The sequence below is a fragment of the Diceros bicornis genome, chromosome 13, assembly GCF_020826845.1.
Source record: "Diceros bicornis minor isolate mBicDic1 chromosome 13, mDicBic1.mat.cur, whole genome shotgun sequence".
Classification (NCBI taxonomy): Eukaryota; Metazoa; Chordata; class Mammalia; order Perissodactyla; family Rhinocerotidae; genus Diceros; species Diceros bicornis.
Genome location: NC_080752.1, coordinates 28,648,505 through 28,672,715, shown reverse-complemented (window position 1 = coordinate 28,672,715; position 24,211 = coordinate 28,648,505). Strand labels below are relative to the sequence as shown.

Here is a 24,211-nt window from a genome sequence, read left to right as displayed (position 1 = left end):
TATCTCCCTCTGTGTACCAGGAAGAAGGGGGGATGACCTCATCTCTAGAAACTTATCAATGCAGAAGGCGAGGCCTTAAATCTGCATAATAACCTTACTCTTGTTTACTATACTTTTCTGGTAATCTCCCATAGCCGACTCCCCCCACCCCCAACATCCTCCTTTGTTTTTACCTGAATCTATTTAAGAAGAGAACTTCCACCATTTGTTGGGAAACTCGGCTTCCCTGGTCTTTCCCATGTATGCGTATTACAAAGCTTTGTTTGATTTTCTCCTGCTATTCGGTCTCATGTCACTTTAATTTGTAGCCCAGCCAGAAAGCACGCAGTGGGTAGAGTCTTCCTCCCCTTCAGCACTTGAGAGAATACTTACATTGTCACTTGCAGACTGTTAGGAGAAATAAGGACCTCTTGTTCTCTTATTTCTGTGGGGCACCATCACACGTCCACGTGCCAACACACTTTTACCCAGGCACACTAGTGTATTTTGCTTCGGTCACGTAACATAATGATCATAACATGTTCCCATTTTCCTATGTAATTTTCATCATTATCCTTTGACACAGCAGCCTGGCATTCCAATCAGTTGATCTGTCATAATTTATTCAGTCACTCCCTATTTTGTTGTTGTTGTTGCTAACAGAGATGATTCTGAAATGAGCACCTTTGTTCAACATTTTATTGACAATACTAATGTGTGATTAGCAATAATTCAGTTGTATTTTTTTTTTTTATAATTTTATTTATTTATTTTTCCCCCAAAGCCCCAGTAGAGAGTTGTATGTCATAGCTGCACATCCTTCTAGTTGCTGTATGTGGGACGCGGCCTCAGCATGGCTGGGGAAGCGGTGCATCGGTGCGCACCCGGGATCCAAACCTGGGCCGCCAATAGTGGAGCACGCACGCTTAACCACTAAGCCACCGGGCCGGCCCTGTATTTCTTTAAAAGTATTTAGTTTGCTCTTTGTCCCAAGTGGACAATTAGTCCCAATTCGTAAGAGGAAGCACAGATGGAGAAGTATCACAGGAGAAGCATAACGGGTCAGGCAGTGAGGCCCCACTTGGTTTCCGAGAATCCTTATTCCCGGGAGCCATTGGCAGACAGTGTTTCTCCCCTCCTTGTGCAATTGGGGAGCTCCTGGTTTGGGGCTTGGTGGAGGCAAAGACAAAATTCATGCTGTGTGTGAATCTTATCTCATCAATGCATCCAAGGAAAATGTGCTCCTGGGGAAAGTCGACAGGGTCCAGAGGCCAAAAGGGTACTAAAGCCACGCAGGCCCAGGGTAGAAACGGCTGGTCCTGCAAGCGCTCAGTGCAAAGCAGACCCAGGTGTCACCTGGGAGGCAGAGCACACCTCCTTCTCACCTGAACAAGGATGCAAAGAAAAGAGCCAGGGACTCCTCGGCCCACCCCACCCAGGGAGGGGGTAAATGCCAAGTCTAGGAAACTGTCCCTGTCACTGTCCACCAGGAGAGGGGACCTGTGGAGGGAGGCGAAGGCTCCTGAAATGCTTCTAGCAAGGAGAGGACAGTACTGCCCCGGCCTTTCCTGTTGCCAACCCTGCGACAGCAGTGGGGGAGAAAGCAGCTTCCCCAAACATCACAGCTCAGACACAAGAGAGGCAGGTTGAGTGCAGCGCTAGTGAAGTGTAGGAGGCTGCAGGATGTTGAAGACGGCCACCCTCACTCCAGCCACCGCCCCCTCCTGTTCCCTCAGCCTCCGAAGGTGCGCAGATCCTGCCCCTCTCTGCCAGGCTGATTCCTGGGTGTGCGGGGCTGGGGGCTGTGGTGGTGGTGAGGGGGCGTCAGGGGTGCAGTTAACAGGCAAGCAGAGGGGGTGGGGGGATGGTCCAGGGGTCATGGCCATAGACCAGCTGGTTTCTTGAGGCTCCAGGAGGCACCGACTTAGGCAGCCGCAGACCCCACCTCCTCAGACTTTGGCCCTTGGCCGACTCCCCTGAGCCGCCCTGGGTGCTGTGGTCTCATGGAAACAAGATTGCCTTGGTGTCCCTCAGGGCCTGCCCTGGAGTGAAAGGCCGTGTGGGTCCTCTGGGACCTCTGTTTGTTGCTCTCTGTCTGGAATTCTCTGCCCCAGATGCTCACAGGCTGCTCCATCGCATGCATTCAGGTCTCAGCTCAAAGGCACCTCCTCAGAGAGGCCCTCTCTGTCCACTCCACTGAACACGGCCTCCCACTCCCCTACCCCCCATTGGCTTCCATCCCGTCACCCTGTTTTATTGTCCTCACAGTGTTATCCTTGTTTGGAATTCTTGTATTTGTTTGTCTTTTTTTTTTTTTTTTTTTTGGTCTCCCCCTCACTAGAACGAAAGCTTCACAAGAGCAGCGATGCTGGACCTTTCCCCTGAGGCGTTGACCTGCTTCCTCCAGGGCCAGACGGGGACCAGGCACATAGGAGATGTCGGATTTGTACACCTTCAAGGAGGGAATGAATGCGCGCAAGGAACAGGAAACGACGCCATCCACGCGCCCCGCCCTGGGCTGCCTTCCCCGTCCAGCCACTGCCTCCACCTTCCCCCGGTGTGGCTTGGGGTCCCCTTCTCCCCAGTCCCGGCCGGGCCTCGGCCCCACTTCCGGAGGTCCTGAGGCCCCAGCCGCCAGAGGCCCCGGCCACAGGCCTCATTCCCGCAGCAGCTCCAGCCCGCGCTGGAGCCGGGACGCCGAGCGCAGCCTTCGGCTCGGCTTTCCAGCACGGCTACGACATCGCCGTGGTCAACACGCCGCACACGGTGGGCGCAGGTGGGTGCGAGGTGGCGGCCACCTTCCTCCCTGGAGGCCGCCGTCTTCTTTCCGGAAGCCACCGTCTTCCGCTAGTACTCCCCTCGATGCCCGCCTCCGGAGACCAGGGGACCACTAGGGTTGTTTCTCCCCGGAGTGTCACCGTTTCCGGGCACACTGGGACATGGGAGGGAGATGAGAGGAGGACCTGGATTCCCTGCCCAGTCGCTTTGGGCCTCAGTGGCACTGCCCTTCCCCTGGAAAGGCCGCTTGCAGAAGGTAAAGAGAATGAGGTCAAGGACTGAAGGCTGGGGCATTTAGGGATTGGGATTGGGGTGAGGGGAATCAAAGAAAAAAGAGAAAGGGCCCTTGTCAGGTGGGGAAGACCTGAGGGCACAGTGTCCCCAAGGCCTAGTAACAGACATGAGTCAGGAGAGAGGGACAGCCCCTGCCCATGAGTCAAGCTGAGGGCTGAGGACTGACCACTGGCTTTGACCTCATGGAGGGCATGAGTGGCCTTGACAAGAGCAGCTGAGGTGCGAACCGGACGCAAAAGCTTGATTACAGTGGAGTGGGTTCACGGGAGGACGGGTGGGATGGAGGAGAGACAGACAGCTTTCTGCAGGAGGTCTGATGCACAGGGAGGGAAGAAATGAGGCTTAGTAAAGGGAGAGGAGGGAGTTGTGTTAGGTTTTTATAGGGCAGGAGTCATGTTCTATACTGACCAGAGGATGCAATAAAGAAGGAAGAACCAGTGATGCAGGACAGACAGGGGACAACTGTAGAGAGAATGTCCTTGAAAGGGCAAGGACAGGACGCAGTGTCTACTGGCATTCATTGGGGTACGTGAGTTCTGCTGTACTTTTAAAATCAATGTCATCAGTTTATAGCTACACTTTATTCAGCATCTGCTTTATAGGAGGTTCTGCACTACTTGCTCTTGGCACGTATTAATATGCTTATAACTATTACCATTGATGGAACATCTTTTCTCAGTCAAGCAATGTACCATCACTATAGCACATTGAATGCTCACAAATTCTCTACTAGATGTATATTATTTTCTACAACCGATGAGGAAACTAAGGCTTATAGAGGGAATGTAACTTGCCCAAAGTCACAAACAATATCTCTTATGTTGCCTCTTGCAGAGTAAGGCTTTGCAAAGTGAATTTTTTAACAATGAATTTTTAGGAACTTTTTATGCAGTCTGGTTCCTCGTCTCACACCATCATACAATAGGCTTTTTTATTCTCAGGTAACAGCAGAGAATCAATTGTGTCCTGGGGCACTGGCAGAAACATCCTTCAGTACAATGACAAGAGGCACTGAGAGCATTACTTCATCCTCTCTCATGAGTTGCCCAATATTCTTGGCTGTGGATGGGGCAGTGTTTTCCAGGTCTTGAAGTCATTTTATAATGAAATCTACTTCGAGTGACACGGAACATTCAGGGATGAGAAGGCCATGGTGCTCCTGTGGTCATGTACCGTATCCGTGTTTCCTCTGGGGAGTTTGTTGGGGTCACTGATGGTTGGCCTGCTGGTTGACAAATGCAGCAGGTAAAGAGGAGGTTAAATGCACGTTAATAAACCACACTGTCTCCTGGTGATTGTGCATGTGGTGGGGAGCTGGTGTGACCTTGAAAATCAGGAGGCCTGAAGTCTAGTCCCCACTTCACCATAGACATCATGACCTTAAAGTAAGTCCCTGATTTTCTTCGGATTTCTTCCCCTCGTCAGTTGCACAGGAACAGCAGTGCATCCATCATCTAACCTGTGGAGGTGGTACAGCCTTGAGAGCAAAGTTCTTGATGGAACTTAGCATAGTGCCTTGTTAGCACTTCTAGCGGGTGTTCAATAAATGCTCGTTGATTGGGTTTAATTGGTAGTCAGGTGGCCTGTGGCTCCAAGTTGTAACAGCTGCAGCCTCTCCCTGCGCAGCCTCATCAGCGTTATTGATCTGAGGTTTGGGGTTCAGACTGACTCACCCCACATGCCCATCTCATGTCTTGTTTGAGAATGAGGAATAGTTCTTTGTACTTTGCCTGGCTTACACAGACTCACTAATCTTTATGCCTAACCCCAGGTGCTCCAAGGATAGGACTCCACAGATAAGGAAGGATGCCCAGGTCAAGGTTCCCGGGAAGGAGGGGCGTGACCCAAGGTCTCAGGGTGCAGCGCCGTGGAACTCCATTTGGCCAGGTCTCCTTCTTCGATTCACTGTCACACCTGGACCTGATGTGCCAAGGGTGGAAGTTTGCAGGAGTGAGCAGAAAGCCCTCTAAGGAAAACTAACTTTTAAAGAACCATAGCAATTCAGTTTTCATGCATAAAAGAAAAGATGGCCAATTGAAAGTTATTTATTAAAGCATGATCCATAGGACCTCTTCTTTTAAATTTTATTTATTTATTTATTTATTTTTTCCCCCAAAGCCCCAGTAGATAGTTGTCTGTCATAGTTGCACATCCTTCTAGTTGCTGTATGTGGGATGCGGCCTCAGCATGGCCGGAGAAGCAGTGCGTCGGTGCGCGCCCGGGATCTGAACCCAGGCCGCCAGCAGCGGAGCACGCACACTTAACCACTAAGCCACGGGGCCGGCCCCCGGACCTCTTCTTTTAAATACTTGATTAACAATTAATTTGCCATACGTTGTGTACTTGAATGAAGAGAACACTCAATATATTGTAATTATGCCTTAATTCAGGTTTTTTTGTAATTTAGACTGTGCTGTTCTCAGCTTGATCAAGAGTGACTGGACTGTTCTAGAAGCCTAGGCTTGGCCTCCACTCCTTGCCTGAACCCCACAGTCACAGAATTAGGGACGTCAGAGATGGTCCCATCACTGCCCTCATTCTCGGATGACAACCTGAGACCTGCTGGTGTGTGGTGCTGGCCCTGTCCTGGTGGGGTCCCGACAGCCCAGAGCCAAGCTAAGACTTCCTGGTCAGCAGGAAGGGCTGGAGGAGGGACAGGCACATGCGAGCTATGTGTTCTCAGGGCCTCAGGGCTGGCTGATCCTCTGCTCTGAGTTCAGGCTCTGATGGCAGCTCTCTCAGGGGTACGGCGGCCCCAGGGAGAGAAAAGCAGCCTGAGAAAACCAGTCTGCGTATCTGGTGAGTCCTCAGTGTTGCCTAGCAGGGGTTTTCATAGAACCCCTATGGCTACTCCTCAGGAGGGGTTTCTGGGTTTCTGTTTAGAAACCCCCATTCTCTGCTCCTGGCATCAGAGCCCCCAACCCCCTGGTGGACTGGCTCAGCGCACCTGTGTCAGTCAGGGTCCCGATGGTCCTCCAAGGTGGGCAGAGTGTGGGAAATTACAAAGGGCGGTGCAGCCGGCAGCCGCCCCACAGCTAGGGCTCTCTCTTCCTTCCTGATCCAAGCCCAAGGTAGGGGAGGGAGGGACATGGGAGCCCTTGGTGCAAGTCCGCACGGGGCCTTGAGCATGGTCTGGAAGGTTGGGGTGGATCCTGGGGGGCAGGCAGGGGACATCCAGCATAGTTCTGTTTTTCAGACACCCCCCCCTCCCTCTCCTTCATAGACTCATGGTTTTCAGCCTTGGAAGGGATCTTAGAGATCATCAGTCCAATTCTGTATCCCACCTGTTGTGGGAATCCCCTGTTCAACATTCCCGACAATCTTCGTCTAGTCTAGTCTCTGCTTGAATACCACCAGTGACAGGAAGCTCTCTACCTGTAGAGGCAGCCCATTCCTTTTCCCTTCCCTACTGTTTTCAGTCAGCTCCAATTGTTAGCATGCTGCCACACTCACCCCACCCCCCTGACCCCAAACCTTCCTTCCTGGGACTTCCGCCCATTGGCCCCCGCTTTCCCATTCCACCTAGCCCTCCACCTTTCTCAGGCATGTTCCTGGCACCTCTGTAATGGCTGGCCCGGAGAACAGGAGTTGGTGTCGGGAGAGCTGCTGCCTCAGTCCCCCTGCCCTCTGGGCTCTGCTGCCCTTGCAGAAAGGGAACCCTGCTGATCAGCAATATCTTCACCCTCATCCCCGCCATCCTGAGGGGGGTCAGCAAAGTGGCCAAGGCTTTTGAGCTGATCGTCTTTTCTCCAGTGGTGCTGGGAGTCTGCACAGGTACCCGGAGTGACAGCTGAAGCCCCAAGCCCGTGCTCAGGTTCCCTGATGTGGGGAAGGGTCTGAGTCAGACATGGCCGGTACCACTTGCCAACGCTGGAAGCAGAAAGACGAGGGTCTTTCTGGCTCTGCCTGGCCCTTTTCCCTTTGGGGCCATCTTCTTGTCTCCATTCCTAGGCCCTTACAAACCTCATGCTCCTCTCTCCCCTTCCCCTTATTTAATAAAATCTTCTATCAAGGAAGGATCTTTAAAAATACACTTTTACTTTGAAGTATAAATAAGTGATAAGGTTTTACAAGGTATCTTCCAAGGAGGATGTACAGTTTACACTGAGAATGAGGGGCTTCAAGCAAAAGGAATACAGAATTTGGGGACTTGGTCAGCAGGGAAGCAAGGTTTCTTAACTATGGTGGTTTCTTCTATTTTTTAAAAAAAGTGATACAGGTAACCTATGCTTTAGAAAAATCAGAAAATAAGTCAAAGCAAAGGAGTTGTCTTTAAGCCCCGCTACCCAGGGACACACTCCTCGTCTGTAATGAGTGGCCCCAGCTCTGAAACTAGGAGGGAGATGATGTCCTCGTCATGGGTCTGAGGATTCTGGAAGGGTTTCCTTATAAGTGCAAACTAAACAGTCCATGTGGTCTATTTCCATCTCCACAGAGTGGGGCGGGGGCTGGGCAAGCTGCCTGTCAGTGGCAGCTGACACCACGGAGAAGCTCGGGGCCGATGAGCGGAACTGAATTAAATCTCAGGCTTCCGGGTCACAGGAGCCTGGAGCTGTTTCTCTCCTCCCCTGGTTTCTGTTCTGCCAGAACCAGGCATCTCCTACAGTACCCCCACCATGTACCCAGGAGAGTTGGCTCCCAAGAACCTTAGGGGCACTCTGGGAGCAATGACTGAGGTTTCTGTCATCGTGGGAATCTTCCTAGCACAGATCTCCAGTCTGCAGGCCATCCTGGGCCATCCTACAGGTACCGGCAGCACCCCGAGGTCAAAGGGGAAGAGGGTCTCTGGGGACCACATAGGAGCCGTGGGCGCTGGGGCCAGTCTTTCACTCAGCTGTGCCCATCTTCCTGGCGGATCAAGTCAGATGAGGCCGAGAGGTGACCTTTGAGTTGTGCAATGTGCAGCTTGGTGCACATGAGTGACCTTGACAAGGACAGTGTTGGTGAGTGATGGGGACAAATTGTGCTTGGGAATGGAAGGGGAAGACTGGGAGACAAGAGGCATACACAACTCTCGGGAGTTTTGCTGTGAAGGGAAGGAGAGAAGTTAGTTGGAAGCTGGAAGGGGAGGTAGGCTGGGGAGAAGAGGTTTTCAGCTGGGAAAACAACAGTGTGCTTACTTGGCTACAATAGGAGTGGTCCAGTAGGGAAGGAAGTCGTCACAGGAGCGAGCGGGTACAGCCACGGTCATGTGCTGGGGATGTGGCACTTGATGTTTTCTTCTGGTTGCTTCTATTTTCTCAGTGACATAGGAGGCAAAGCCATTGCCTGAGAATGGGCGGGTGGGAGTGGAGGTTTAGGAGAGAGGAGAAAGGGCAAAATTTCATCTAGGGGAGTGGGCCAGAGGAGGGACGGGGAAGTGGGGCTTGAATGTATGCCCTGTGAAAGGCCCACAAGAACACAGTGGGGTTTGGTTTGGTTCTTTTTGTAAACATTTCCAAATTACCCCAATTCCACACAAATTCTTTCACGGGTAGATTTGTGTCTTTGGATTCCCCACAGTAAGAGACTCAGAACCCAGCAGGTGCTCAGTGAAAGGTCATTGGAGTTAACGATTCCCAGTCTCCCCCCGGCAGCTGAACATTCAACACTTCAGTCACCGAAGGGGATGGAACGGAAGCCATGCTGGCCTGCCACTGCCAGGAGCCCCCTTGTCCTGATGCTGGGCGTGTGCTGTCTCTCTCAACCCTCACCACTCTCTGTGTGACACTTCATCATCATCCTCATCCTCATCTTTATTTGACTGATGAGAAGACTGAGACTGAGAGAAGTTAAATAACTCGGCCAGTTCCCATCATAGGTAGCAGAGTGAGCTGAATCTCAGCACTGCTGTCTTAACCCAGACCTTCCAGAAGGAGCTCACACAGCTACAGTGCTGGGTCCATCCCCCTCCCCAACCCCAGCCTCTAGTGAGGTAGCGATTATGCCATTTCCAGCTGTAAAATTAGGAACAAGACACGGCTTCATTTTCTCTAAGGCTCTCACTTTTAATTCTTATCCTATTCCTAAGCAAAGCCGCACTCTTCCTGCAAAATGAATTAATGTATCTTTTTAAAATTATAATTATTTTCTCCACTTTTAAATGTGGAACCCCCTTGTGGGTGGGTCCTGGGCAGCCACATCTTGACAAGGACTAGATTCCTGCTGTCCTAGGCTCTCACCGAGGGCTGGAACACCATGGGCAAGTGACCTTGTAAAAGGAGAGAGTCGGGACACAGAGAAGGTCAGCTGGAGGGTGCCCAGAGCCCCAAGAATCCCTGGCCGGTCAGTCTCAAGTTCTTAGTGTTGCTTCCTTCTAGATTGGCCCGTGCTCCTGGCACTGACAGGGGTCCCCATGCTGCCTCAGCCTCTCTCTCTGCCCTTCTTCCCCAAGAGCCCGCTGTGTACCTTATTCAGAAAAGAGATGAATCAGCTCGACAAGTACTGAAGACACAGGCTGCTCTGTCCAGACCCTCTCACCCCATTCACTTCCCTGCCACCTCCCAGGCCTGCCAAAACCTCCCCCTCTAGTGCCCAGAGCAGAGAACGGGCAGGTGACAAGATGGGGAGATGCGTTCCAAGATGCAGGTGCCAATGGCATAGGATAGAGGGGCTGTTCGTGCTGGTGAGTCCAGGGCAGCTCTGGGGTATGGTTCAGCAGGGAACATGGTCCAGGTCAGAGTCGGCGTCATGGTTGATCGGTGTAGAGAGCTGCGAGTTTTCCCAAGGTGGGGATGTGGTTGTGATTGGGGACATCATCACAGTACTGGGGACCTAGTTGGGTCAAATGAGCACTCTGCACGGGGAAATGGTTAGGCTGTGGCCAGAAGTGGGCCGAGCTCTTGGAGAGCTAGCCCCCTGCTTCCCTAAGCCTTGGGTAGGCCACTGTCAGCCAGGACATGGGGCCGCTCTGCTCCCCGCAGCTCTGAGGAAATGCGAGGCTGGGCTGATGTAGAGGATGAGACTGAAGAAATGTGCGTGGAGGACCAGGCCCAGAAGGCTGAGGGCCACCTATCCAGGCTCAGCCTCTTCACATTTCAGCCTCTCCACGGCAGCTTATCTCCATCATCATGCTCATGGGCGGCCAGCAGCTTTCCGGGGTCAACGTGGTATGCGGGGCCATGGGGGGGGTGGCCTGTGTGCCCAGCAGCTGGCGGAATGTCGGCCGGGAGGAGGTCATTAGCCCCACAGTGGGGGCTTCTGAGGTGTCCATGCAAGGTTCTCTCATAACTTCTGGTCCGCTGGAAAGCCATTTGATTTAATTAAACCTGACAAACATTTACTGAACTATGATGAATGGTATTCGTATTAGTGCTATATTGTTCATACTATTGCAAAGTTCAAAGTGTGCAAATCTGACTTCTGCATCCAGGAGGAAGGAGAGTGAAAAGCTGGTGGACACGAATCAGCTGCTCAGTGGGAGGGAGAAGCCGGGGTCCTGAACAGGGGGCTGCCAGGGGTACTTGCACTCTGGTGCCCAGGATGCTTTTCTTTGCAAGGAATGAGGCACCCCTGGAAATAGCTTAAGCAAAACCGACTTAATTTACAGAAACAGCTCAACTGGCAGAAGGCCAGAGATGCAGCTGGGCGTCAGGAACAGCCCAGAAGCAGGGACAGAATGTCGTGAGGGAACCGAGGAGGCTTTCTCTGTCTCCAGCTCTGCCTTTGCCCACATGCCCACCTTACTCCTCTCTTCCTACAAAACCTTTTCCTCTGCTTCCCAGTCCCCAGGAAAAAGTGTCTCCTGCCAGTAGTCCTTTCCCCTCTCTACAAGAGACCAGCTAGACAGATGAGCTGGTGATCTCCTGGAGCCGATTTCAGGTTCCCAGTGGGGAACGGACAGTTGAAGCTTGGGTCAGGAGCTTGCCTTGGACTCACTCAGCCATGACTACTGGTGGCATCACTTTCTGTGAATGCGATTATTTTGCTCTAACTGTATCTATCGATGATGTGGAGAGAAGGGTGGAGATCCGAAAAAATGGAGAGGGGGAGGTCGCTTCTGGAAACTTTGGAGTTTGGGTGGGTAACCCAGTTGGTGCTCAAGGAAAGAGTCAGGAAGAGGTGGCATCGGGCCTTCAAGGACCCATGGATTTGTGTGTGTGTGTGTGAGGAGATTAGCCCTGTGCTAACATCTGCCAATCCTCCTCCTTTTTTGCTGAGGAAGACTGCCCCTGGGCTAACATCCGTGCCCATCTTCCTCTACTTTATATGGGACGCCGCCACAGCATGGCTTGCCAAGCAGTGCGTCGGTGTGCGCCCGGGATCCGAACCGGCAAACCCCGGGCCGCTGCAACGGTGCGCACGCACTTAACCGCTTGCGCCACCAGGCAGGAAAGGACTGATGGATTTTAACAAGTGATGTGAGGCGTGGTAGGCAGTCCAGGCTGGAGCCAGCGAATGGGCAACAGCACGTGGGGGCTTTCATTCCATTCAAGAAGTGGAAGAAAACAGAGGTCGGCATGGTCGGCAGAATAAACTAGTGTTGGGATTAATAACTGAACGTATTTGGATTTGATAAGAGAAAGAGGAAAATAACAACAACACACAAGGCAACTCAGGGTGGAGGACATGAAGAAGGAATGTGATGTTCTGGCCGATGAGCTTGGTCTGATTTATAAGCATGTCAAAATAATCCCCCAGGTCATAAAATGGGGCAGAGCTCTCAGGTTGAAACCCTACCACATGTTAGGATGTATCTCAGTCTCTAATATGAAAACATCCTGGAGACTAGATCAGGATGAAGTGGGACAAGAAACAGTGATAGGAGAGGCTGTAAAGTAATTGGGAAGAGTATCTGAGTAAGATGAAAACACAATAGGCACCCAAACAAGAAACACATCATTTTAATTTGTAATTTTCTCAGCATGTGTTTATTATCTGTGTTCTACAAAGGTTTTGAGAATTATAGGACGGCCATAATGTGAAATATTCTGAAAACAGCCAGCATTTTGCATGTCCTTGCAGTAACTGCTCCAGCAGACAGAAAACCTTTTCAAGTAAAGCTATATAGTTGGAAATATGCAATCATACATGAGGATGAGAGTGGTGAAGAGATTATTCTATAATTCAGAGACAATGTCTCCATGCCTTGCCTTCTTTTCCAAGCCGTCCTCTCCATAATGACTTGCTCATTAATTATGGGCGAGTGCAAAGACCTTCAGGTAGAGAGAGCTGGTTGTGTTCAGGGAACAGGTGTTTGGACAGTGTGTGGAGGAACAGGTGTGGTGGAGAGTGATGGATGAAGCTGGTGAGGAAAATGCCTGTTTTCTTCAATTAAAGTTTCCTTTTTAAAGACCTTATTTTCTTATTTTAAAACTAATCTAAGTTCTTAGTAGACCATTTAGAGACTTTAGGCAAGAGAAAAGAAGTAAATAAAATTGGACATTATCTACAGAAATAGTTACTAGTTACATTTTGGTGATAAATAAATGACAAGCAACAGGATATATTGGAGTATACAAGGAAGCCATTTGGTGTAAAACTAATTTGGCCTGAACTTGTTTTTCCAAAAGGGCCTGATGTGGTCTGTTGAGCATGCATTGTATAGCTGCTTTAAGTATTTACTGTGTCCCAAAGACAAGAACAATGCCCTTAAAGATAAGGATGTAACTTCCCCCACATTGGCATTTCCTTAAGGATAAGCATCTCTCCCTAAACTCAGGATTGATTGCTGACCTGCTGTGCTCGCCTTGTGACCACCCCCCTTGTGACCACTGACCTGCTGTGTTCACCAAATTGCCGTGCCGGCAAAGCAATCTCGTGACTTTTGTAAAAGGGACATTCCAATCATATGTGATGCTTGCTCTTGACCGTATATGACCACTCGGTACACCCCACTTCTTTGGAGTGCTCCATTCCTCTGTGAAAGGACTCTCCCAGGCTGTACGGTCTTCAAGATTGGCTCATAATAAATTCACTCCAATTTTGATTTATAAATTGTTTATGGATTATTTGCATCGACATTTCGTGGCACAGTTGGCAGGATTTCAGAAAAACCCACTGGAGACCACCTGGAATCTACACTGTGCTTAGTACCACAGGGGCCCATTGAGCTCCCCCAGAACATTGCATTCTTCAGGTGACCCAGTGAGTTCTCCTGAAACCTGGACCTTCTTATTTTAAGTTGACAGTCCAAGAGTTTATATGAGCTATTTAAGGTCTTGAGACTAGAGAATTTGAAGGATACTGGTACATTTCCTAGATGGAGAGAAACCTAGGGGGAATTTCCTAGGCCAGGGGAGCTTAGGGGAAGCTTGGAGTGAACTGGATTGGTTGTCCTTTTAATTTGGCCTTAAAATTAGAAAGAATTGCAGTTATAATTTCTGAACAAACTGCTTGATAGAGAAATGAGAGTCTGAATGTGTTCAGCTCTGAAGAAAAGGGACACCCCCTCCTCCCAGCCGAAAGGTGTTCTCAGGTGACTGAGAACCTTAGTGGGAGTGTCAGAGGATCAAACCCTTGTGACATGTAGCCATCGCATAGGGAACTCCACTATCATTCACGTTAATTAATTAAAGGCTCATCTGGAGAAGCGAATATGAGGGTTGGTCGCCTGTGCTCCGAGTCCCCACAGTGGTTTTAGACAGCAGGCAGGAGAAACCAAGACATGTAAGAGAGTATTTATGACCTTCCTTTAGGGAGTAACACTCACAAGCAGCACACTTCTGACCCACTACACTATCCTTAGAAATTGCTCAGACTTGATGAAAAAAAAAAAAGTAAAAGAAAATGGGAAATCCTGCTTCTAAAGCTGGCCAGCTCCCAGACAGACAACCCCCCGCTGAGACTCCAGCTGGTTTCGTGTATAATGTGTACTGAAACGATGCTTGCAAGTATTTAACAAAATGGGAAAGATTAACCAAGGATGACTTAAGTCTGAATACTGTCAAAACTACTGCATTTGCACCCACAAGTTGAAAAGGCCAGCTATAAAACCAAAACAAAAGAATGGGAAGCCTATTAGGATCGGCATTTAAAGGCTTCAAAACATAATAATGATAGGGCCGGCCCCGTGGCTTAGCAGTTGGGTGCGCCCGCTCCGCTGCTGGCAGGGTTCGGATCCCGGGCGCACACCGATGCACCGCTTCTCCGGCCATGCTGAGGCCGCGTCCCAAATACAGCAACTAGAAGGATGTGCAACTATGACATACAACTATCTACTGGGGCTTTGGGGGAAAAAATAAATAAATAAAATTTAAAACGTAATAATGATAAAATGACTTCCTTATAGGAGACTAACCGTAAATTGGCAGAAACTGTATTTGAATTAAAGAGCAATAAGAAGTCAGAAGCTGTCCCATTCCCTTTATCTCTTCCATCTCGTCTGCCCCCACTTTCGGCACGTCAGAGCTCATCTCCTTCTTCTCCCTCAGCATCCTTATAGCCTTTCCTTTCTGAACTTCCAGACCCCGACCTGTCCACTCTATCTCCTCCTGCTCTTCCTTCCCCTCCTGCTCCTCCTTCCCCTCCTGCTCCTCCTCCACCTCTAGAGGAAATGAGGAGTAACTCTCAGGGAGCAGATACTGAAAGTCCTAAAGTTATAGTGGCTCCCTCTAAGGAGAAACCTGCTCTTGTGTATACTCCCTGGACTAGAACTGAACTTAAGAATTTAACTAAGGACTTCCCAGACCCTTTGCAAGATCCTTTAGGATTGGCTTGAGAATTTGATATAATCGTTGGAACATATGAACCAGGATATTCAGATTTATATCAGCTTGTGCATTTGCTAGTGTCTGAGAGCAAAGCAAAGGAATGGATAAAAGAAGCAAATTGGAGAGACCCCCTGGAGGATTTCCATAAACATGAGCCTCATGACCTTAAGGAGTGTAGAAATATTGCTTGAGACTTATGTAAAGTCATTCCTGTAATTTTTCCCAGGAAAATAGATTGGGCTAAAGTCCATCAATGCAAGCATAGACCCAAAGAATCTATCTCTGATAATTTTAAAAGGCTTGAGAGAACCTTCAAACAGCTCTCTGGGATGGCTCATGAAAGATTTCAGGATCATCAAAATGATGGAATTTTTTTTTTTTTTTTGTGAGGAGATCAGCCCTGTGCTAACATCCGCCAATCCTCCTCTTCTTTTGCTGAGGAAGACGGCCCTGGGCTAACATCTGCGCCCATCTTCCTCCACTTTATATGGGACGCCGCCACAGCATGGCTTGCCAAGCAGTGCGTCGGTGCGCGCCCGGGATCCGAACCAGCGAACCCTGGGCCACCGCAGCGGAGCGCACGCACTTAACCGCTTGCGCCACCGGGCCAGCCCCAAAATGATGGAATTTTAAATTCAGTTTTCTTAGAAGGATTACATGAGGAATTAGCAAAGTTAATTAAGAGACATGGACTGGATTGGACTTAATGCACACTTGTGCTCTTGTCACTACTGAGGATAAACTATCTAAAACCTTACAGAAAAAAGAAAAAGCCACTCAGGTTATGAGTATACAACTACAACAGCTTAGTGGCCCAACAAAAGCCATCCTTTTAAAAATCTAACCAGAGGGCCAGCCCCGTGGCTTAGCGGTTAAGTGCACAAGCTCCGCTGCTGGCGGCCCGGGTTTGGATCCCGGGCGCGCACCGATGCACCGCTTCTCCGGCCATGCTGAGGCCGCGTCCCACATACAGCAACTAGAAGGATGTGCAACTATGACATACAACTATCTACTGGGGCTTTGGGGGAAAAATAAATAAATAAATTTAAAATCTAACCAGAAATGAAATGACAGTGCCTGTTACTATTGTAAAAAGCCTGGTCATTTCAAAGGAGATTGCTGTGAACTCAAATGGGATTCAGGGCATGACAACGATAAACAGGAATAAGGATGCTCTGAGGGTTACGAGGGGACATTTCCCCTCATCCTCACAAATACCTTAGGGGAAACTGAGATAACTATCAGAGGGGAAACTTCAAAGGCCCTTGTAAATACCAGGGCAGTCCAAATCTGATACTTTGGAAGCTCAAGGAAACCGACTTGCTGATGCAACTGCTCAATAAGCAACCTTGAAGCCTTGCCCTACCCAGCCTGGAGAATGCCTGCTGCTTTCCTGTTAACTCTGCTAACCCAGTAAAAGATTTCCTTCTACAGGCACAACAAATTGCCACAGAAGAAGAGAAACAGATATGGCAGTCAAATGGGGGAATTTCTGACATCCCCTCACAGATGTGGTTCCGGCCCAATAAGAAACCCACAGTGCCTATTGGAGCACAGTTGCCACTGCTCCAGCATATACACCAAGTAATCCATGGGGCACCTGAGAAGATGATTTTATGGGGAAAACAGTACTTTGGGAAACTTTCTCCCTCAGTGGCCCATAAAGCCTATACTTGTTGTGTTATATGCCCAAAGTATAACCCAGGGAAACCAGTTCATGGGTCATAAGGCCACTTTCCCCTTCCTAAAGGACCCTTTGAGGTGTGGCAGTTGGACTTTGTCCAAATGCCTTCATCTCAAGGATATAAATATATCTTGTAATGATTTGTATGTTCTCACATTGGGTTGAGTCCTTTCCTTGCAGAAGAGCAACGGCTGTAACCGTAGGTAAATTACTGTTGGAAAGAATAATTCCTGTTTGGGGAATTCCTACCAAGTAACATAGTGACCAGGGAACTCATTTCACTGAAGAAATAATTAAATCCATTTGTAACATTTGGCCAATAATGTAGCATTTCCACTGCGCTTACCATCCCCAGTCCTCAGGACTGGTGAAAAGAACTAATGGCACAATCAGAACTCAGTTGGCAAAGCTTTCAGGAGCATTTAATCTCTCGTGGCCAAAAGCTCTTCCGCTAGTGCTCCTCAGTCTTAGATCGACACCCTTTGGTAAGCATCGGCTGTCTCCTTTCAAGATAATAACTGGACAGCCTATGCAATTAGATGGAGGAGTGTGTGAACGAACTTTACTTAAAGGAGATATTTTACATTATTGTCAAGGTCTCATTGAAGCACTTAAAAGAAACGAGAGATTGGCAGCTGATTCTTTTTACAGTGAGTTCCTAGGAGACGAAGACCTTAGGGATCATGGATTACAACCTGGAGATTTTGTTTATTGGAAAAGACACCAGATAAAGGACTCTTTGCAGCCCCATTGGAAAGGACCATATCAGGTACTTTTAACCAACCCATTTGCGGCAAAACTACAAGGCATAGACTCATGGATTCATATTTCTCATTTAAAAAAGGCTTCTCCACCAGAGTGGGCTTCACCTCCAGTCTCTGACACCCGACTTCAACTGACCAAGATGAGTATCTCTCAACCAGGATGAGAAGAAAATGACATCTGTCATAGACAGCTGTCCCAAGACTCCAGACCAGGCCTGTACTCCTAAGCTTATATCACCTCATTTAAACCCTTGTAATGTTTAAACTTTATGTAATTGCTAAAAAAATCAATTTCTAGATTGCCTTACCTTTTTCCTACCCCAATACTTTACCCACTCAACTTTATAAGGTAGATTAGAACCTAATTACAAAAGTGCCATCTAAGATTTTCCTAATACTATGTTTGTTTTTCTAATCCACATCCAAATGGGCCTCTGATGGCAATGTTTTTCTGCAATGGGCACATTCCTTTGCTAGACACGAAAATCTGTCCAATTGTTAGATATGTAGCCAACTTCCACTTTCTAGCACCTCTGGGTTGCCTTGGTGGGTCTCTCCCTTTCAAGGCATGGATTGGAAAGCTCTAAAACAATTTATTATGATGGAAAGATCTAGTTCCAATGTTCGCAGTTTGTCTGATATTACTAATTATGGTCCTGAAACATGGCCAATAGCCTGTATTATTAATGATACAGGGCACGGCTACTCTTTTTCTGTTACTCAGACCATCCAGTTATCCCAACAATTTGCAAATAAACAAAAGAAACCAGATATTACAGTAGAACTATGGAAGGTTTCATACAAATTTGGGATGGATAATTCTTGTACTAGTCATAATCTTCAAACTAATTGCTGTTTTGTTTACTCAGTGTTGTAAGATTGGCATGCAAGATAGAGTAATGATTGCTCAGTGACTTGAGATGGTCCATTGATCTTATAACCCTGGACAAATTTCTTTTTCTGATAAGGACTATGCCTAAGAACTCATTTTAAACTAACCTTTTCAAATATTGAATTATTATCGTTGTTACTGTACTTGTTCTATAATTGTGAACAATGTAAACATAAGAAGTCATAGAAAAGTGTTACCGAACCAAGTGGGCTCGCCTCCAGTGAGTTAAATAAGACTCTACACCAGTGGAAGTTGTCTCACAAAGTAAAGTGTATTTGCTGCAAATAGGAGACCATGAGGAATCATTTCCAAAGTCATGGCGTCCTTGAACACAGGGAAGCAGGAACTTTTATTTTGGATGGGGAATGAATATTCAAAAGGGAAAGGTGGGTATTCGCCTGTGCAGGCTCAGTTGGAAAACATGCTTCCACATACACTGCAGATTATGGTAACGAGGCCTAAGCTCCTCCTGGAGAGATCTGAGCATGAAAAATAAGGCAAAGGTCATGGGCGTAGCTCTTGTGTTGAGACTTGATCAGTTTCAGAGTGGTTGATGGTTGCATCTCCTTAACATAACAAAAGGGGAAAAAAACAACAGGAAAAACAGTTAAATGCTTCCAAACCCACCCTTGAGTTCCTCGGGGCACCTAGTTGGTGACAAAAGCACATGTACAATGTTTGTGCAACAACCTAAAATTAATCAAAAAAACTATGAAACGCTTCCTCTGTTAATATATATACGTCTATGCTTGTCCACGATATCTGATTATTTCCCCCCAATGTGGACACCTGGGCAAATAAATGAGATAAAAGCCTGGCAGTGAGGGACATGATGGACCCAGGGCAGGCAGCAACCACCCTGGCACTGAGGGACAATATTTTGATCATCGATGCTTTCCATTGAAAGATTATAGATCAAAAAGGGGAAAATAACAAATAAACGACAAGCAATCAGGTATATTGGAGTATACAAGGAAGCCATTTTGTGTAAAACTAATTTGGCCTGAACTTGTTTTTCCAAAAGGGCCTGACATGGCCGGTGAGCATGCATTGTATAGCTGCTTTAAGTATTTACTGTATCCCAAAGACAAGAACAATGCCCTTAAAGATAAGGATGTAATTTCCTCCACAATGGCATTTCCTTAAGGATAAGCATCTCTCCCTAAACTCAGGATTGGTTGCTGACCTGCTGTGCTCGCCTTGTGACTGCCCACCTTGTGATCACTGACCTGCTGTGCTCACCAAATTGCTGTGCTGGCAAAACAATCTCATGACTATTGTAAAAGGGACATTCCAACCATATGTGATGCATGCTCTTGATGGTATATGACCACTCTGCACACCCCACTTCTTTGGAGTGCTCCCTTCCTTTGTGAAAGGACTCTCCCGGGCTGTATGGCCCTCTGGATTGGCTCATAATAAACTCACCCCAATTTTGATTTACAGATTGTTTATGGATTATTTGCAATGACATTGGAAACCTTGGTGGCGTCCCCGGCCCCTCTTTTTCTGTCACTTCCTCTGTCCAACCAATACCAGTCCTGTTGGCTTTGCCTGAAAGCAAACCCAGCAGCTGCCACCTGGCACCAAGTCCAGGAGAGCCCCTCAGCCTCAGCCATCTCCTCTTTTGCTTCAAGTATTGAAACGGACCCCAACCTTCCTGCTGCTTCTGCCCCACTGCCCACAATTTTCTCTGTCAAAAAGTGAATCAGAGTTTGTCACTCACTGCTCAGAAGCCTCTGCTGGCTCTTCGTCCCATGTCATCCATGTCCCTCCCTTCCATTCTGGGAGGCTGGTCCCCTGGCTCATCTTTCACCTCACAGCTTGGAGACAACTTCACTGAAGGAGGCTTTCCCAGCCCCCCTCCACCGCCAGCCCCACGCAAACTCCTCCTTTGCAGCGTTTTTCTTCATTGTAGCGACATAGTGACCTGCGTAGTTAGTTTGGGGTCCCCGTTTAGTTTGGTTGAAGTCTGTTCCCTGGTTTTGTGGCAGCCATTGCCCCAGCTATGGGAGCAGAGATGGTGGTCTGCCAGCTCTCCTGGTCCCATGGCTTCTAGAAGGATTCTGTCAAGTAGTGTAGAGTCCGGGTCCCAGCTCTGTCCCCTGCTGATCATCTGACTCGGGCTATTGCTTGATCCCTGAGGGACCGTGTTCTCATGGTCTTTGCTCAGGCTCTCTGTGTTCTGATTCCACATTTGCGGGGTTGAAACAATAATATCCTAACTCACAGGGGCGTCATGAAGATCAAGTAGGTTAACAATTGTGAAGGGCAGAGACTAAATGAGCGGGAGGTGTTCCTCCTGTTACATTTCTCTCAGTTACGGAAGGCTTATGGAAGCCGTCTGTAAATCAGAACTCTAGAAGTCAGTCCCTGTTCTCCTTTTCCTCCCTCCTGCCCACAGAGCCCCTGAGGCCCACGTAGGTGCTCAGAAATCCAGTTGTGGCTCCTTCCTGTGGCAGGAAGGTGGGACCCCCCAGGGGGACTCATATGCACGTGGGGCTCTTGGCCTCAAGCTGTCAGAGGCCCAAGCGAGGCCCTCGGGCACAGACTGCCCTGCCTCTCCCCAGCGAGCAGGGCCCCTGAGCTGTCTCGCCTTGGTGTCCTCTGTGTCTTCACCTGTATCTCGGACATTCCATTGGGGCCAGTGATACCTGCACACCCACCAGCCTTCCAGGGCCCAGCGCATGTAGGTGCTCAGTAAATATTTGCTAAGGGAGTGGGTGTCCTTGATCGTGATGCTCATGATGTTCTCTCCACCTTTTCCTCTGTTCCTCTGCAAACCCCACCCGTACTAGAAAGCTCAGCTCAGTTTACCTTTTCCTTGAAGGCCATTCCAGTTCACACTCACTCATTCAACAAACATTTTCTAAGTGCCAACCAGTGCCACAGCCAGGCCGAGGCCCCACCAATCTCCTGTGGCTCCCAGAGGTGCCCAGCCTCAGGTCCATCACCCAACAGGGAGATGAGCCTCTGCAAAGAGGGAGCTCGTGCCAGCCAGACCCTTCTGGGGGCACTTCGGTTCACGTCCGGACCCTCTACACACTCACTTTAGCCTCCAAGCCCGCAGCCCACCAGAGGCCCCTCTCCTCCAGTTACAGTCCCTCATTGCCTTATCCCCAGGTGCACCTGCTGGCAGCTTTGGGCCTGCACCTCGGCCTGCCTCTCGGGAGCCTCCAAACCCCAGGCTCCCTCCCCTGTGTGTCCTCCTGAGAATGGAGCCCCACTCTCACTGTCTGGGGAAAGGCATCTCTGACTTCTAAGACTAGAACATTCCCTGGGGAATCTTGGTTTTGAAAGAACTGTCCATAAACCAAAATAAAGGTGTTGATTCATTCAACATACACTGATGGAATCCTGCTTAGTCAGTGCTGTGCCAGGCCCTGGGGATACAGCCGTGAACCACACGGACACAGTCATGTTTAAGGATATTTAAGTGGATTTTCAGCGTGAGCCTTCCTGGTGCAACTCCAACGTGGAGGCCAGAGGGCCTAGTGGGAAAAGTGCTGGTGTTTGTGTCACGACGCCCGGGTTCTAGGCTGTTCTGCCCCATACTGCCTATGTGTTGCCTGGAGCAAGCCGCTGTGCCTCTCCGGGCCTCGGGCTCCTGCTTGAAGGACGTGGGTCATCAGATGGCAGATTCGGGATCAGACGGTGGACTCATGTGACACGTGAGCCAGGGCCTAAGGGGCTGCTGCACTGCCGGCCCCTGGAGGGGCGAGGGGAGGCAGGACAGGGTGGGCAGCAGAGGTCACTCCCTCACCAGTGCCCTCCTCACTGGATTGCAGGAGTTTCTCATTTGCGGTCCCAAGGGCAGCTCACTGGGGGGCTGTGAATGCCTCTCCCTCTCCATCCACTGGGGCTGCGCGTTTTCTTTTTTTTTTTTTTTAATTTTTATTTATTTATTTATCTTTATTCCTCAAAGCCCCAGTAGATAGCTGCATGTCATAGCTGCACATCCTTCTAGTTGCTGTATATGGGACGCGGCCTCAGCAGGGCTGGAGAAGAGGTGCGTTAGTGCGCGCCCGGGATCCGAACCCGGGTCGCCAGCAGCAGAGCGCACGCACTTAACCACTAAGCCACGGGGCCGGCCCGGGGCTGCGCGTTTTCAACGTGGCCATGTCACCCCCAAGGGTCGGAAATTGGTTGGAGGGAGGGACGGAACCTTATTCTTTTCATGTATAAAGCCATAGATAGACATACAGTACATAAACAGATATACAGTGTATCTGTGGTGTTAAATTTTCATAAGCTATGGTGATTAGGAAGAAAAAAATGGCTTTAGACATTTTAGATAAGTCTCCTAACGTAAAAAGGTTGAGACAGACCCAAAGCAGGGGTGCAAGGCGCCTGCCATTCCCCAGACCTACCACAGAGGGGGCAGCACGCCCCAGGCACGAGCACGCGTTGAGCTCTGCGCCCCTTCACTGCGAATTTCAAAATGACGTGACACCGGGGGAGAGTGGGCTCGGTGTGGCTCTGGGCCTTCGGAGGGAGGTTGTCCCCTCCCCGCCCCGCGCAGCTCTGGGTGCACCCCGGTGGAGCCAGAGGGGAGGAGAAGCAGGGCGCACTGGCTGAGAGCCGTGAGCGTGTGCCCTTGGCCATCTGGAACAGACTGTGCTCCGAGGGGTCTGGGCGTGGGGCTGGGGCCAGCGTGGACCACTAGCCCTGGAGGGCCTCTGAGGCCCTCTGCGCTCCATTCGTCCTGTGCTGTCTGCCCTCAAGGTCCCATCCCCTCCGTGGTGAGGACCGGGATCTTCCTGTAGTCCTCTCCGCCGGCCGCCTTCCTGGTGGAAGGGGCTCTCCAACTTCATTGGGGGCTTCGTGTTCTCTTCAGTCCAGGTGAGTGGGGATGTCCCAGAGGAAAGCACAGGTGGGCAGCCCCTTGTCCTCATTCCCTGTTGTACCCTGCCCACCCCCGAGGCAGAGGGGGCCCCAGGAAATAAGCAGTGGTTCCCCTTCTACTAAGAACATCTAATTCGACAAGGGGGGCTGCTCTCAGACACTTTCAAGGTCCATAAAACACGAGTTCACTGCTTCAGCAAAACTCTGTCAATAGGCCAGTTTCCCACTTACCGAAGGGAGCTCCCTCACTCAAATTACTGGGGGCTCTGGTCTGCCAGATTCAAAGGCAACAGAAAGCAAGCTGGAGCCAGCGTGGGGGAGCAGGTCCCCTGCCACCCCCTCCTTCCCCTCTTTCTGAAGGTGTGCTCATCAACTCTCCCTTCTCCACCCCTCAAGGGCCAGAGGACATAACGTCCCTATTGTTAAAAGGCCAAGGAGTCCTTTTTGACAGGAGGGCAGGACCCAGTTTTCAGCTATTTCACTCCTCCAGGAATAGAGTAAAACTGGCCACCAAGAAAATCCTTTGTGACTCACACAAGCCTCACCCAGAATTGTCCCTGTCATTTCGTTCTGCCTCCATTCCCCAATTTCTTGTCTCGGCCTAGGAGGTCATCAGTGTCTACAGCTTCATCGTCTTTGCTGGAATCTGCTCCTCACTGCTGTTTACATCTATATGGTTATTCCTGAGACGAAGGGCCAAACATTTGTGGAGATAAACTGAATTTTTGCCAAGACAAACACAGTGAAAATTCCAGAGAAGAAAGAAATCACAAATGTCGGGCCTCGCATACCGTCTCTGCCTACCAAGGAAACTGCCTCTCAACGGCTCTGCATGTAGCCCAGGCACCACATTCAAGGCCTCCTTCTCTGAGAAGGGGACTCCCTGCCCCAGGTCTCGAAGGAGGTGACAGCTGTGAGGTTTTTGTGCCCCCCAGTGGCAACTGGAAGACTTTGGAAAGTTTAGTCCCTGATTTTGTTGAGAAGTGGTTAGCTTCCATCTCCAGCAGCTGGGAGGGTGACGTAGGAACGTGGGGAGGTGGGTGAGTGTTGCTTGGCAGGGCTCTATTCTCTGATTCGACATCAGTGGCAAAACTGCCATGATGTGTGGACACACTTTTTTAAAGTAAAACTTTTCAAGTTCAGCAATTGATGTGGGGGCCCCAGTCCCGATCACTGTGTTGGTTAGAGAATTGAAGGAACTAGAGGCCAAGACTCTGGATTCATTGCCTTCCTGGGGAGGCTTCCTCTCTCTGGTTGTGGGTTGCACAGCTAATCCAGAGTTCACAGCTCGCAGGGGCAGTTGGGCAAGAGATGTATTCTTGGGATTCTTTAGAAAAATTGTTTT

The 24,211-nt window shown here is 49.5% G+C and overlaps 1 protein-coding gene across 1 annotated transcript; it reads left to right on the top strand.

The window, feature by feature from the left end:
- The first annotated feature begins 1,374 nt into the window (after positions 1-1,374).
- On the top strand, positions 1,375-23,704 carry SLC2A7 (solute carrier family 2 member 7). The gene is given in 15 exon segments (XM_058551916.1): positions 1,375-1,425; positions 2,648-2,663; positions 2,666-2,745; positions 4,136-4,296; positions 6,701-6,825; positions 7,645-7,797; positions 9,351-9,471; positions 9,927-10,078; positions 10,081-10,248; positions 20,592-20,645; positions 20,648-20,668; positions 22,747-22,819; positions 22,821-22,863; positions 23,472-23,514; positions 23,517-23,704. Coding segments are annotated over 15 exon segments (1,449 nt in total).
- Positions 23,705-24,211: the final 507 nt, after the last annotated feature.